At 45.4% G+C, this 14,278-nt stretch overlaps 2 protein-coding genes across 13 annotated transcripts in view; one reads left to right on the top strand and one right to left on the bottom strand.

Moving 5' to 3' along the window:
* The window catches only part of ITSN2 (intersectin 2), an 83,000-nt gene extending 80,866 nt beyond the window's left edge, over nt 1–2,134 (top strand). For all 8 annotated transcript variants that reach the window (XM_027640897.1, XM_027640895.1, XM_027640896.1 and 5 more), the window contains one exon: nt 691–2,134. In XM_027640897.1, coding sequence (XP_027496698.1) covers nt 691–848 — 158 coding nt within the window. In that variant the 3' untranslated portion in view covers nt 849–2,134. The remainder of the gene's footprint in view (nt 1–690) is intronic.
* Nucleotides 1,753–13,580, bottom strand: FAM228B (family with sequence similarity 228 member B). 5 transcript variants are annotated; one of them, XM_027640900.1, is made up of 9 exons: nt 13,385–13,580; nt 12,114–12,209; nt 11,568–11,626; nt 10,798–10,879; nt 9,992–10,096; nt 7,327–7,401; nt 6,472–6,669; nt 3,159–3,236; nt 2,566–2,749 (listed from the first exon to the last, which is right to left on the bottom strand). In XM_027640900.1, exons 5-9 carry the CDS (start codon nt 10,082–10,084, stop codon nt 2,723–2,725), a joined length of 471 nt encoding a protein of 156 aa, XP_027496701.1. In that variant the 5' UTR covers nt 10,085–10,096; nt 10,798–10,879; nt 11,568–11,626; nt 12,114–12,209; nt 13,385–13,580; the 3' UTR covers nt 2,566–2,722. The 5 variants fall into 5 exon arrangements, 3 of the variants coding, with proteins under 3 accessions (XP_027496701.1, XP_027496702.1, XP_027496703.1); XM_027640901.1 differs by lacking the exon at nt 13,385–13,580 and adding an exon at nt 13,291–13,384; XR_003527276.1 differs by lacking the exon at nt 7,327–7,401.
* Between the last annotated feature and the right edge of the window lie 698 nt (nt 13,581–14,278).

The raw sequence follows: 14,278 nt of genomic DNA, 5'->3' as shown, positions 1-14,278 counted from the left end.
GAACTGTCTTGACCTGAGGTGCCATGTGTGTAACTATAGCTCAGTCTTTTCTCCTGTGAGGTAACATGACTTTGGCTGCTTCTCCCAGCCGGACAGCAGAGTCTGTTGGTTTTTCAGTCCACAGTGAGCCTTTTAATGCACAGACACATGTGCATGTTGTATAAGAAATGGCCACAAAGAAGGTATATGATTTCTGAGTAGAACTGTAAACCTACTAGTGGTAGTAATTGTTCAGGGTCATTGTTCTTGAGAGAAGAATGATATATAAGCTTAATAAAAGTTGGCTGAGCCAAAACAGTTGATTTTTTTTATTGTCCTTGTGGCATCTCAGCTGATTTGTAAACAGGTTCTATCACCTAACTCTGACCTGCCAGCTCTAAAACTGGGGAACATTTGAAATTGTGTTTCTGAAAGGGTATTTTCTAAGAGTGTTTTTAAAGCCCTAAGCTCAAACATGACAATAAAGGCATGTGGTCCATCCTAAATCCATAGCATTTTTGTCTTCTAAAAAGACCCTTTTTTGTCACTGCTGGCTGGTTTACACAGGGCTGAGGGCCAGTCAAACAGGAAACCTGGGAGCAGTGCTCTGGAACTGAACACCTACTGTGCAACATTGCTGCTTAACCTGACTCTTTCAGGTTTTCTAAGTTGTCCTTGCCTAATGAAATGTCTTACTCACTTGCCCAACAGATTTTTTGGGCCGCACCGAAGTTCCAGTAGCAAAAATCCGAACAGAACAAGAGAGCAAAGGCCCCATGACTAAACACTTACTGCTGCATGAAGTTCCAACTGGAGAAGTCTGGGTGCGCTTTGACCTGCAGCTCTTTGATCAGAAAGCACTCTTCTAAGAACACCTTTTTTTTATTTATGAAGGACAACTGAAGCTGACAGACTGAATATCTTTTGATAAAAGATTCCTTGCCCCATGCTGGTTATTAAGCAAGAGTTCCTGCTGCCTCCGTGTTTCCTCTTAGTTCTACTTGTGCTTAGTTCCTTGCAGTGTTCCCAGTTGTTGTTGATCTATGCAAACACAAATGTTACTGTATATACAGTACTATAGCTCAGTGCCTTTTTATTATGTTGGAATATCTTGGGTTTGGATGCCAATGTTTCCATTTTCAGGGCCATAAAAAGTATTAAGTAGAAATGTGGCACCAAGCTGTTTGTATATTTTACCACTTGGTCTGACAGACAGACTGAGGAATGGTTTAAGCTCAACACTGGAATCATTCCATTTGAAATCCTAAAAGTGATATCCACTGGAATCTTCCCCTCTCAGGATGATGGTATTAAAGGTAAAATGCTGAAGAAGCCTTAGTACTGGAGAAGTCTCCAATATATTGTATATTCTTTAAGAATCAAGTGTAGTTCTTTACTTGACTTAGTTCTGCACTGGAATCAGTAACTGCTACTTGATTTTAATTTCTGCTTCAGTTTGATTCATCATTCTCTGCTAAGACAATGTTGTTGTGAAGAATAACTAGAAAAAATATTTTAAATACTGTGACCCACAATAATGTGGCAAAATACTCTTCAGCTTTTGGGTTTTTTTCCTAAATATAAGTTATTTGTGTACATTTCCTTGGTCTTGCAGACCTCCATGTGAATCTTGAAGCTTTGACATTGCCAACATGTATATAGAGAGTAAAATATAAGTTTATTAATGTAATTTGTCTACAGATGTTTATTGATTTTTAAAAAGTATATTTTATTGTACAGGGGAATGTGAAATAATGAGAAAAACTTACAGGATTCGTTCAAGAAAAGTTTATTACAAGTTTAAGAGGTTTGCTTGGGGGGAACTACACCCCAACACAAACCTGTTAAAAAGAGCTGGTTGAAAGCAAAAGCTTTCTCTTGGCACCAAATCAGGGATGGTTAAAAAAAAAAGTTTGTTTATAAAATGTTTGATACATTGTAACCATTTTACTGCCTCCTTAAACTGCCTTGTTGCGAAGCACAGTGTGCCGTTCTGAGCAGCCCTTTCCACGGGTGCAGCAATTCCTCCTGAAGTCTGGCAGTTTCCCATGCAGTCACCATCTGTGCACCCTCCTTACTGAGTCAACCTCTGTTACTTTTAACAGTTTTCTGTGGTTCAGTATTCCTAATCCTAAATAAAACTCAGTCTTGGCAACTCTTGAGAGATTGTGTCTGTACAGTGAGAGTTTGGAGAATAGAGGAAATTCTGTTTCCAGGCTTTGAGACCAGAGTTGCTGTGCAGCCAGACCAGGGGGGAGATGGGACACACTGGAACGGGAGAGAGACTGGGGCACTGGCTCAGCTGCTGCTCAGCACAGACTCTCTGAAAAGCACTTCCCATCTCCTCTCCCCTACTTATTTCCTGCTTTCTCAGAACACCTAATATGTATGTTAAAAAGTTTGATTTACTGCTTGTGCACTGTGTTCAGGAGAGAACACCAGCACTGTTTTTGTTGAGCTGAGCCTAAGTTAAATCTCCTAAAACAGCAGATTTGGGCTTGTAGAGCATGAACTGGAGCTGGCAACAACAGGAGCAGCATCCCAGACATTTCTTTGGCTGCTGAGTAACAACACTTCAGAACCAAGTTCAAGACAGTAAGTTTATTGCAGCTTGCCAGAAGACCTGGCCTGTTATCACTTGCTTTGGCAGGAGATGTAACCTATTTTACAAAGGGTACCTTCTGATGGCTGTGCTTGCTGCTCTGGTCAGCTGGGGGACGGGTGACATCATTGGCTCTCGCTGTCATTGTGGTGATTGATGACTTTCATTCTTTAAACAGAAGTAAAAACTATTGCCATGCTCCTGTAAAGATCAGCTGAGCTGCCAGAGTAGTTCCTTCTACAGAGCACACACACAGCTTGCCTGGGAACTCTCCAACCCTCCTTAGACAGAACACACTCCCTGTGCTGCCGCAGTGGATTTAAAATGAGGAAAACAAACCTCCCCCCTGCCATTGCCTACTGTGCCTCCAAATCTGGGCTTAGTATGGATCCAAATCACATTCCTGCTGAAAACCATGTTCAAATACTCTTGGGCTTAAATGCACTAGGAGCTGGGACCCATATTTGTTCAGGTAATAAAACTAGAATGTGTTTCCCTACAGCAGCACATCAGTAACGTGCTCTGCCTCCTAACTATGAACTGCCTGCTGGTCAAAGGGGAACTCCAAACCTCACACCTTCCAGCAGTCTGTGCACGTCTTCTGGGAGAATGGATCATACTCTGATGGGTCAAAATAGTCCAAAAACACGTAGCCCTGTGGGAGAAGCAGGTACTGGGTCAGGTCTCAGAAGCCTTAGGTGATACAATGGTGAGAGCAGCCAGCCTGGGTGGGACACAGCCTGTGACAGACATGGTGGAGAAGAGGACTCCCAAATTTTCATACACTGCACCTCAGAAATAAGGTGACTGAAGTGTAACAGGAAAATTCCTCTATCCATTTTAATTTATCATAGGCATAAATACATAATACATGATTTCATGGAGCATCCAGAAATAATTTCAGGCTAAGATGCTAACCTTAACTAGGGCAGTCAAGACAGTGGAAATTTCAGTCAAGGGAAAATGTTTTGACAGAGAAGGAAACAGCTATTGAAAAGAAAAAAAGAAAGGAGTGGGTAAGCCCTCAGCAGGCACAGCCCTAGGCAGGTCACTGGTCTGGGTTCATGAGCTGGCTTTTCCATCTAGACATAAGAGTAAAGACCTGAGCCACACCGCATAGTCCAGGTCACAGCTCCCTCTCATCAAAAACTGCCTGCAACAATCAACATGTTCTACAGTTCAAGTTCCCTATAACAAGCACATAAAATAGTCCTCCCTAATATTCTTTCTTACAAAACCTTGGAAATGAACTTTTTAATCTTTCTTGTGTGGGTGATTCTCCAGGGATCCCAGGAAGGAAGGGAGCATTCAGCCCATGGCCTCCTAGATCTCGGCCCTACACAGTTCTTCATGGCAATCTGTGGATGTGATTTCAAGACTTGGAAAAAACCATACTTTAACCTGAACAGCTCAGGAGCTCTGCAAGGCAAGTCCAACCAAAAAAAAAAGTGGGATCTACAGTAGATTTAAGAGGTCACTGTGCTGAAGCAGTTCACAGGGAAGTGAGCCAGGCCCTGAGGGCCTGTGCTGTTCTCAGACACTTGGGAAGCACCGTGAGGCTTCTCTACTGCTGAGTGTGAATGCTGCCTCTGCAGGGGCCTCTGCTCCTCAGGATCTGGCAATTCCCCATGCAATAAGCAGCAGCCACACTCATCATCTCATGTTTCTGTCCCTGGAAAGCTTCAAGCCCTAATAGAGCTCAATTTGCAGAATTTTAGTGCCACCCCTTGGTTTGTTATCACATATCACCCCTTTACAGGGTCTGCTGAGACCTCAGTGGATCACAGAGGTGCTTTGCTGCACTCCCAGGTCTGATCCCTTCATGTGGTCGATGCATTACCCCTCACACAGCCCTTGGAATAAAGCAGAGTAAAAGCTCTTCAAAATGAATCAGGGGGGTCTCTTTCTCTGCAGCACACAATGCCTACAATAGCCTGGACTACCAGAAGCTGAGTTGTGGCTAACACAGCAGCAACCCATGCAGGGGAATCCCCTCTCCTTGCAGGCTGCACTGTCACACTGCCATCTTCAGTCTGACCAACCATCTTGTTAGACACCTGCAGTCCATGGCCACAGGACTGGAGGGGAGGAGGAGTGAGAAAGGCAGTGAAAAGGAGGCAGATTTGAGGCAAAAAACCTCACATATGAGCAGGTCCTTGGAAGAACAGGGAGTCAAGGAAGGGAGGTAAAGGAGGAGAGGTCAGATGCTGTGAAAAAGGCAGATGAGTGAGCTGACAAAGACTGAGATGGAGGAATTTGGAAAAAGAGTGAGGAGAGGACGAGAATGGAGGAAAGGGGGAAAAGACAGCTTTGGAAAGCAAAGGGCAGTGAAGAACTTGGAGGAATTATCAGAAGCAACAAGAAGATGGAGACACAGCAGTGGGGAGTGTGACAGAAGAAAGAGGGGCAAAACGGATATATGGATGGAGTAAAAGAGTTGACTGGAGAGAGAAAGAGAGCAAGAGGAGAGACTGGAGGAAGAATAATAGACATGGAAAGAAGGAATGGACCAATGACAGGCATGGGAAGGTGAGGAGATCTGGGAAACAGGAAGAGAAGCCTAATAGCAGGGAAGAGAGCAAATGGACAAAAAGAAGGGAGTGAGGGGAAAATACATAGCCAGAAGTCAGTATATTAACCAATCTACAGAAATGTTTCAAGTTCTGCAAAACATATCATGTGCTGCCACAGTCAATGCAAACTTATGCAAGTGAGTTGTCCTGTAACTCTGAAGGGCTTCAACCTGCTCTGCAGACATGCTGATGATAGAGCAGACACCACAGAGCAAGGGGAAAAGGTGGAGGCTGATCGCTGGTGCTGGTGCTTCCCTTCCAGGAGGACACATCCCAGCACATCAGCCAGTGCTTTTGGAGGACACCCAGCAAATTCCTGACCTGACACAGAAGCTTGGAAGTGGACTGATGCAGACCCAGATATGTACAGTACACCCAACATATCCTAAATCCTAGGACATCAACAGTAAGACTGGTTCAGGTCTTTGTTGTTCCATGCAGTTTAAATGCATGGGTCTGTCACATCAGGCCTTTGAAAAAGAAATCATTTGCTCTCGTTAAAACAACACAGCTCCCATGACATTTTCATTTCTGGCTGAGAAGGTTGTTTACAGTCTCATGACTCCACTGTGCAGTGGTTTCCACTGACAACAAATTCCTGCTCTCAATAAAATATTATCATTTTTATGTAACTGCTCTTACTGCTCTATATTTCCATTCCTGAGATGCAGAAAATTGAGTTGTGGGACTTGATACTCAACAGTGGTGTGAAATTCAGAGCAAAATGAAGAAAACCAACAAGTATTTCCTACAGTGACTGCACTTTTTCTGAGTACTGAAACCCATGGAATTACAAAAAGTTGGGTCTATTGCCTGTATACAGACTTCAAGAAAATTGTTTGTATCTCCCTGTTCCCACATTTTTTTCTTTTATGAAGCTTGATCAGTAGCATCCAAGGCCACAAAATCATTTCATTCGTGCTCTGCCAACATACTGCAGCAGTGATGTAGCTTAACTTCTGAGACATGAGAGTGCAGTCCACTCCCTGCTCAGTGAGTCTTTGACTTCAGCTGACAGAGCTCAGTTTTTCCCACTACATGATCCAGCTCACAAAGGGAAATACACATCAATATGGTGTCTCATCATATTCAGACCCAAGTAAGGCTATTGTCTGTATCTGATGGTGAACTTGAACAGCTCTAACATCATATGTCACCATTACAGAAGTCCTTGGGAAAGAAAGGTAAGTTACAGGTAAGGTGCATCTGAATTCCAGGCTACTCAATGGACAGCAAATAGCAGCTAAACCCCTGATCTTGTCCAAAGCCCTCCCTATGCAACCCTCTCCATGACAGAAATTTACTTCTCCTTGATACCTTCTTGTTACAGTAGTTTAAATACTGAGACAATTGTTCCTGTTTCCTTTTCTGCATTTCTTCAATTGACTGACTGCCCATTTCATCCTCAATTTTCTGCAGCACTGGCTCTAAAACATCCTTAAGCCATTCTTTGTACACGATCTCCTTCTTTCTCAGATTTAGGAAATCACTGTGCCTCAGGTATCTGTCCACCTCCTAAGTAAGAAATGCAAAATAAAACCATACAAATTATTAGTCAAGCACATTAAAGGTTTCACAGGTGAAGGCTGACTGGTCTCTGCTCCAAGGGTGCTGTTTTCCAGCCCTTCTTTGTGCTCCTCCCTCTCTCCACTTCCCACCACTCATTTCCAACCTCTCACTTGCAAGAGCTCTGGCATTCAGACCCTTAACTTTTGAAACCGTGGTGCAAGACTGGCAGAAAATTACTCACTTTTTCCCAAAAGGTTATTGAGCTCAAATCACTGCAGAACAGGGGGCTGATAAGCAGCAGACTGTACAAGACAGGCAGCAGGAGAGGGACCCTCTCCCTGCAGCACTGGCAATCTGCTAGATCAGATCAAATCAAATCAGATCAGATCAGCCCTGCTGCCCTTTGCTCACAGCCCCACTGACCAACTAACCACATCCACAGAGCAAATATTAGGTGCAAACAGGCAGGTAAGTTACCTATGATTCACATTTAGGGTTACTACTTCAGTCATATCCAGAGGAGAGGCCACAAACTCATACTTCTAAATTAGTTTTTCAAGAATACAGACAATTAACATTTTCTCACAAATCACTGACCAGAAACTAGCACACACTGACATGCAGGAAAGCACACAACAAATGAGAAGAGATACCACTTCTTACCCTCACAAAACAATTTTCTCTGTCCAAGATGCACTGAACAGAAGCAATGATGTCTCGGCTTTGGTCAGGTGTTACCTAACAGAACATTAAAAACCCACATGAAGTAAAAGCAGGACTCAGACTAGGAGTCAGATTTACTTTTGAATTCAAAATAATCACTGGTGTTGTGATTAAAGGCACATTATACCATAACCCAGCTGGCAAATCCTTGTGAGACTTGCTCGGAACAGTGGGGATAAGTAGCAACAGATGAGTGTTGGAAGAACTGGAATGGGAACAGGAATGTACATGTTAAGACCATACATTTCCTTGGCTGCTCCTCACCATGACCACACACCACTTGTTCCTTGCCACTGTTGCTCACCTGGGCCAAACACGTGTCTCATAAACTCAACTCCTGCACTGCAGCCGAGGAGCACAAGCAATACGGACCAAACCCATCTATCACTTGGGGATGGAATTCCTGCAGGGAAGATGAGGGGGGTACCTCCCCTGTGATCAGGCTGCACCAGCTCTGTGGGTTAACCAGAGAGACCTTGTCTTCACGAGTCCATCAGCAGCTTCTACAAGCAACAAGTTGTCCAAGTTTTGGCTGGGATAGAGTTAATTTTCTTTCTAGTAGCTGGTACAGTGCTGTGTTTTGAATTTAGGATGAGAGTAATGTTGATAACACACTGATGTTTTAATTGTTGCTAAGTAGTGTTTACACTAAGCCAAGGTTTTCTCAGCTTCTCTCCCCACCCCACCAGTGAGCAAGCTGGGGGGGTCACAAGGAGCTGGGAGGGGACACGGCTGGGACAGCTGACCCCAAATGACAAAGGGTTATCCCAAACCTCAACTGAGCTGGTTTTACTCAGGCTTAAGCCAGAGGCAGGGCTGAAGCATTCACATTTCACCTGTCTGACCTGCTGCCTCCTCCTGTGGTTTCCACAGATGAATTCAAAGTCATCCCTGCTGTGACTTTCTTCTGCTGTTTAAAAACTGAGCTACAGCCACAGCATTTTTGCACGAGCCCACCATGCCAGTGGCAGCACAGACTCAAGGAATGCATTTGATGCACAGAATGGAAAATTAGCCTGCTACTCCCTGTGCTTAATATTGATTCTTTCTTCCAATAAACAGTGTAGTTTCCAGTCACGTCTGTCTTGACCTTGCTGACCAGCTCCACACTCCAACAGGTTTATTATCCTGAGATAAGCAGGACATCATATATTAAACCAGGCAAGGAAAGGATAAGTAGTATTAAAAAAAACACCAAAAACAAATGAGAAGAGGAAATCTAAATTGCTGGCATGTTTTAAGACCCTTTCATCCTACTATTTGAAGCAACTGGTACGTTGTATTACACCTGACAAATCTACTTCACATAATCACAGATCCTTTCTAAAACCAGCACCATAACAGCAGCAGGGAGACACAGCCATCACTCCAGCTGAGAACCACCAGCAGAAGGTACTCAGAATACACACTGGTGAGTAGGTGAAAAGTCTTCCTTCAGGATGATCCCTCTCTGAAGACTCCTTAAGAACCAAAGGAATTAGGTCTCCTTTGACTGAAGGAATTCAGTCTATTCTACCTGGAAAAGAGCAGGCTCAGGGGGAGCCTCATCACAGTACTTATAGAGCAGCTACAAAGAGGATGGAGGTTCTCTCTGCACCAGAAGCCACAGGGAGGAGACAAGGGGTAAGAGGTACAAGTTGCATTGGCTGAAGTTTCATCTCAATATAAGAAAGAAATTTTTTAGAGTGAGATCAATCACTGACTGGAACAACCTCCCCAGGGATGTGGTGGAGTCCCCATCACTGACGGTTTTCAAGATGTGATTGGACAGGGTGCTAGACAACCTCATCTGGTGTCTCTTTCCCAAAAAAAGGTTGAACCAGATGATCTTTCAAGGTCCCTTCCAGCTGAGGCTGTTCCATGAGTCACAAGCTTGTTTCAGGTTTTATGGGAAACTTTTCCACATACCAAACTGCAAATAACTGGATAAAGCTGCCTCAAAAGGATGCAAGAGCTTGATAAAACCCATTGAGTTGGTTGCTTTTTACAGAGTTCTTTGTTCTTCTCCATGACAAATACATCTCAGATTTTGCAGAACTTTCTGAATAATTATTTTTCATTCCTCCCTTCATAACTTCCATTTCATTCCTCCACTCATATCTTTGCACAACAGAAGCCCTTCTGTGTTAGCCAATCTTTGGCAATAGTTTTCTTCTGCAGTCAAAATTATTTGCTGTGACACTTTGCTGGTACTGAGGAGAACTGGATAAAAAGGTAAAGAAAGGGTGAGGTCTGCATAAAAAGCCAACCTGCTTTACAAAGATCAGGCCCTCATCCAGGTTCCACAATCAAGCTACAAACTGGGATGGAGCAGTAGGAAGTAACATACACTGCAATAACCATTTCTGAGTGTGCCCAGAAGGGACAGACTGAGACACAAGGCTCCTGCTGGCTCACAGATGAATTCAGGCACATACCAGGGACGGCAGTCTGGCACAGACAGACAGACCAGAACACTGTCCAGAATTCAGTGGCATTAGGTGGTCAGTTCCAACACAGAAGCCCAATTACACTCAAATACTCTGGGATCCCAGTTACAGACACTGGTTTCCTGTGATTCTTCACAGTAGAACCTACAGCTGAAGGACTGTTGGGAGTCACTCACCTGCCAAGGCCGTGGCTGATCAGGTTCTTTCACAGGTCTCAGATGTGTCATTATTTTTAGCCAGGGAGTCTCTGAGCTGTTCACACTGTGCATGGTTGGAATAATCTGGGAGAAACATTAAAACAGCCAAAACATACATAACTATTGTATAAACAGCAAAAACCTCATTTTCTTACAATTCCTATCAATTGATGAAGCAAATCTCTAAAGGAATTCTAACTGCTGCATTCTCCTGTCATAGCAAGTAAAACAGAGATGAAGCATCAGGTTTACAGTCAGGTACTGCCTCTGGTGGGACTGTCTGTCCTCATCTCCACAAACAACGGACAGTACATTTTGTTTCAAAGAACAGTGGTTCACAAATCATTCCAGAATGCCTGTCAGCTTTGAAAACATTTCAGAGTTATCAAATTCCACCTCTGGACTATTACTTATTTCCTTTGTGCCTTTTTCAGTCACATAAAAGTCACTTTCAAGTAATTGCTACATCCCCCCCCGGGGCTGGCTGCATTTTAGTGGGTTTTAAAGTCAGTTCTACCAGACAAAGCTTATGCTGAAGCACCAACTCTGAGCTCCAGCCAGAAAATTCCACCTCCTCTCTTGTATGTGCCTCAGTATGTCTGAATCGATTTATAACAGAGACAGGAGAACCACAGAGGCAAAATGCCCTTTACAGGAACCTCCACTTAAACATCTTTATTTCAGATTCACTGGAGACACACTGCTTCCAGGAAACAATGGATTCACAAAATTACTTAAGTAAAGAGTGGAACAAAAGAAAAGTTTATTTCTGCAGAGATACTGACCTCAAGTCTTCAGCCAGATCTTTCAATCACGAAAATATATTCTGTTCTTCAATTATTTTTTGCAACATCCAGTTAAAAGAATCTGCAAAGACTCTCCAAATCAGATATTCATAGAAGGTAACAATATTTTTTGCACAAGACAATATTTAAAAGTTTACTGTGTCCAACCCAGCACTTCAGTGACAATATCTGACTCCCAGATGGCCTCTCTGGACTGCAGATTCAAATCTCTTAGCATCGGTTCAAGGTGCAGTCTGCAAACTGTATCTTTATTTGTTTCATTTCACATATCCTTGCCTGGATATTCCCACTTCCTCACAGAAATGCTTTCCTGTCTTTTCTGTCTGAAAGAGTCAGAAACTACAGGCAAGTGTGTGTTGGAAGGGTTCTCAGGAGTCCCAGTCCCGTGCCAGCTTGAAGAAGAGCAAACCTCACAGATAGGATTGCTCAGGGCCTCGCCCAGCCAAGTTCTGAAAATTCCCCTCCTCAAATTTGAAAGCTCGTGTCCTTCCCTCCAACTGCTTCTATAAAAGAAAAATCCTCATTTCTGCCATGTAAGCCAGGTAAAGCCAAATTAAGGGGAAAAAACAATGTAATGCACATGGTACCAGGGACCTTCCTTCCCTCCTGCATAACTCTGCCAGATTTCTATTCTGTCATCAGACACAAAGAAAACTAAAAATTTGCAGTGGAGTAGGTCACAACATCCCAATTCTCCACGGAATTTTTTCAGCCCCAGTAAGTCAGGCTCCAAACCCAGAAATACACACTGGCCTTGGCAGTGTGGCAGCCCAGCAGGTCCTTCCTCTATAGTGATTCCCTGCCCTCTCTGTACAGAGGAGACAAGAGATACAGAAGAAAATACGGAATTATAATTAGGACACAGGATTTGGAAAGCAGGTGTCCTGCCACTTTCCATGTGGAAATGAACATTTTTTTGTCTACATGTGCCCCAATGGTCCCTGCAGAGAGCTGTGCTATGGAGACTGGTGTTCCCTGTGAGAAGCCCCTTGCTCCAAAAACAATCTCCCTTTTATCCAGACAGCCCAAGTCTACTGAGTTCCAAGAAAGCATATCCAACCTGCTAGTGTCTGAGGAGCAGGGGAAGGATTCTCACAGTTTACCCTTCATCCTGTAATAACCAATTAAAGCAAACAGATAAATGACACTACATAAACTCTGATTAGCACTGACCCAATTTCTGATACAAAATAACAGGCAAACAGAGAGGACTGAAGCTGGGCTGAACTGGGGTGCTACAGATTTGGTATTAGACAAGTCAACAAACCTTCCTATGAGCAAGACATCCCACCTACCTGCACAGGTACCATGGGCTCCTTGGTCACACTATCTTTAACTGATTTCCTTTCCCTCGAAGTTTTGTTCTTCTGGGGTAGGGATGCTGTAAATCCCTGAACAAGTTTGAGACGAAGAAAATATATATCTTGATATTTTAAATTACAAATTACATAAAATACATATTCTAATATTTTAATTTCTAATCTTACAAAACAAGTAAAATTTTAAAAAAACCACAACCATTAGGCTCCTTTCTGTCTTCAGTAACTAGTATTAGGACTCCATCCATCTCACAAAGAAAGGCTGAGCCTTTCTGTGAGCACAAAGCAAAGGAGGTGTTTGATCTCATCACAGAGAATCGGGACCCCAGGGGAGACAAAACAGAGCAAACATAGAGAACCTGCCTCTGCAGCAATCTGCCCTCAGGAACCCACAAGTGATAAACACTCTAACTGCAGATTTTTTCCCCCCAGTCTTCATAACTCAAGCTGCCACTGAGTCCTTTCTTTTACTTCTTTGTTTGGAGTCTTGCTAGGAGACACCAGCTTTCTGTGACTAACAAAGGCAGGGCCCACTGACCTGAGACAGCAGCTGTTTTTCAGGTCTTAAAACTAAAGGTTTAACCACAGGCTTGGACAGAAATACAGTAAAGCATTTCCAAAATCTGAGTGGATAAAAAAAAAATTTGCAGTTCAAGTAGCAGTTGCAGCCTGCAAACGCCAAATCCCATGAGCAGGTTGGCTGTTCTGTAATATTAGGACGTTTGTTCCACTGCCCCACATCCTTGGAAGTGTTCAAGGCCAGACTGGATGGGGCTTCGAGCAACCTTGTCAAGTGGAAGGTGTCCCTGCCCATGGCAGGGGGCTGAAACCGAAAAGAACCTCAAGGTCCCTTTCCAACTCGAACTGTTCTCTGATTCTGTGAAAGAACCAGTCTCTAGTGCGAGCAGGGCAGCTCTATGAACCCTGCAGCTTGTGAATGCGGAGCTAACAGATAACATGTGCAAGGCCGGAGCGTTCCGGCCTGGCCCCCGCACCTCGGAGGCAGCGATCGGGACCAGGCCAGTGAGAGGAGAACGCCGAACCACCCGACCCGCACCCTGCCCGGCCCTGAGGCGGGTCCCGCAGACCGCAGGGCAGGCGAGGGCGGGCAGCAGAGCCCCGCTCCCCCCACCGCCGTGCCGGGGTCCCTCACCGGCCCCAGGGGCGGCCGGACGAGGCTACAGTGGGAGCCAAACCCGCCCCGCTCGGCACAGCCCCGCTGAGGGGAAACGGCGGTGCCCCCCTACGCTCACGGTTGTTGTAGAACTCCTCCGTGTCCTTCCGCCGAGGAAAACAGCCTCTCTCCCATTACCCACAGCCTCTCGGGACGAGGAGGCACCGCCCTCGGGGACAGGGATGGGGCAGCCCGGCCGCAGGGCGGGCACCCGGACCCTGTTCCCGGGAGGAGGTGGGACGTGGGCACGGACACGGGCACGGACACGGACACGGGCACGGACACGGACACGGGCACGGGCACGGACATGGACACGGACACGGGCACGGGCACGGGCACGGGCACGGGCACGGACACGGACACGGACACGGGCACGGACACGGACACGGACACGGACACGGACACGGACACGGGCACGGGCACGGGCACGGACACGGCCGGGCCCCGCCGCGCGCGGCCGCACAGCGTCCCGCGCTGCCATGGCAACCCCAGCCCGCGCGCTGCTCCCGGCAGGGCTGCCCACCAATCAGAGAGCGAGAGTGCGGCCAGTGAGCCAATCAGGAGCGAGAACAGCCCGGCCGAGCCGAACCCGAACCCAGCCGAGCCGAGCCGAGCCGAGGAGGCGAAGTCAGGGTCACTGGTTTAGCCAAAGTTCACTAAATTGTATTACAAGATTTCACACATTACCGTGCAGTGCTAGCCGTGACATTAAATTTGAAACTGAAGGCAGCCAGAGATACCAGATGAGGGAAATGTGAGGGTTTTTTACCTCAACAGCGCTGCGCTGACGCAGAGATCTCGCACTAACCAAGTGTCACATAAAAGGGGGGGTTCCTCAAAACCTTTATATTTGATTTTTAAAAAAAATATTATTATGATTGATTTGTGAGCGCCTCAGGAAAGACAAGTTTCTCGTGCCCAGGCAACCTGTCAGTGCCCAGCCCCTGGTCCTGCACGGGACACCCCA

This window comes from Corapipo altera, unplaced genomic scaffold (assembly GCF_003945725.1).
Source record: "Corapipo altera isolate COAL_440 unplaced genomic scaffold, ASM394572v1 46, whole genome shotgun sequence".
Lineage (NCBI taxonomy): Eukaryota > Metazoa > Chordata > Aves > Passeriformes > Pipridae > Corapipo > Corapipo altera.
This window is presented reverse-complemented; position numbering and strand designations above follow the sequence as displayed.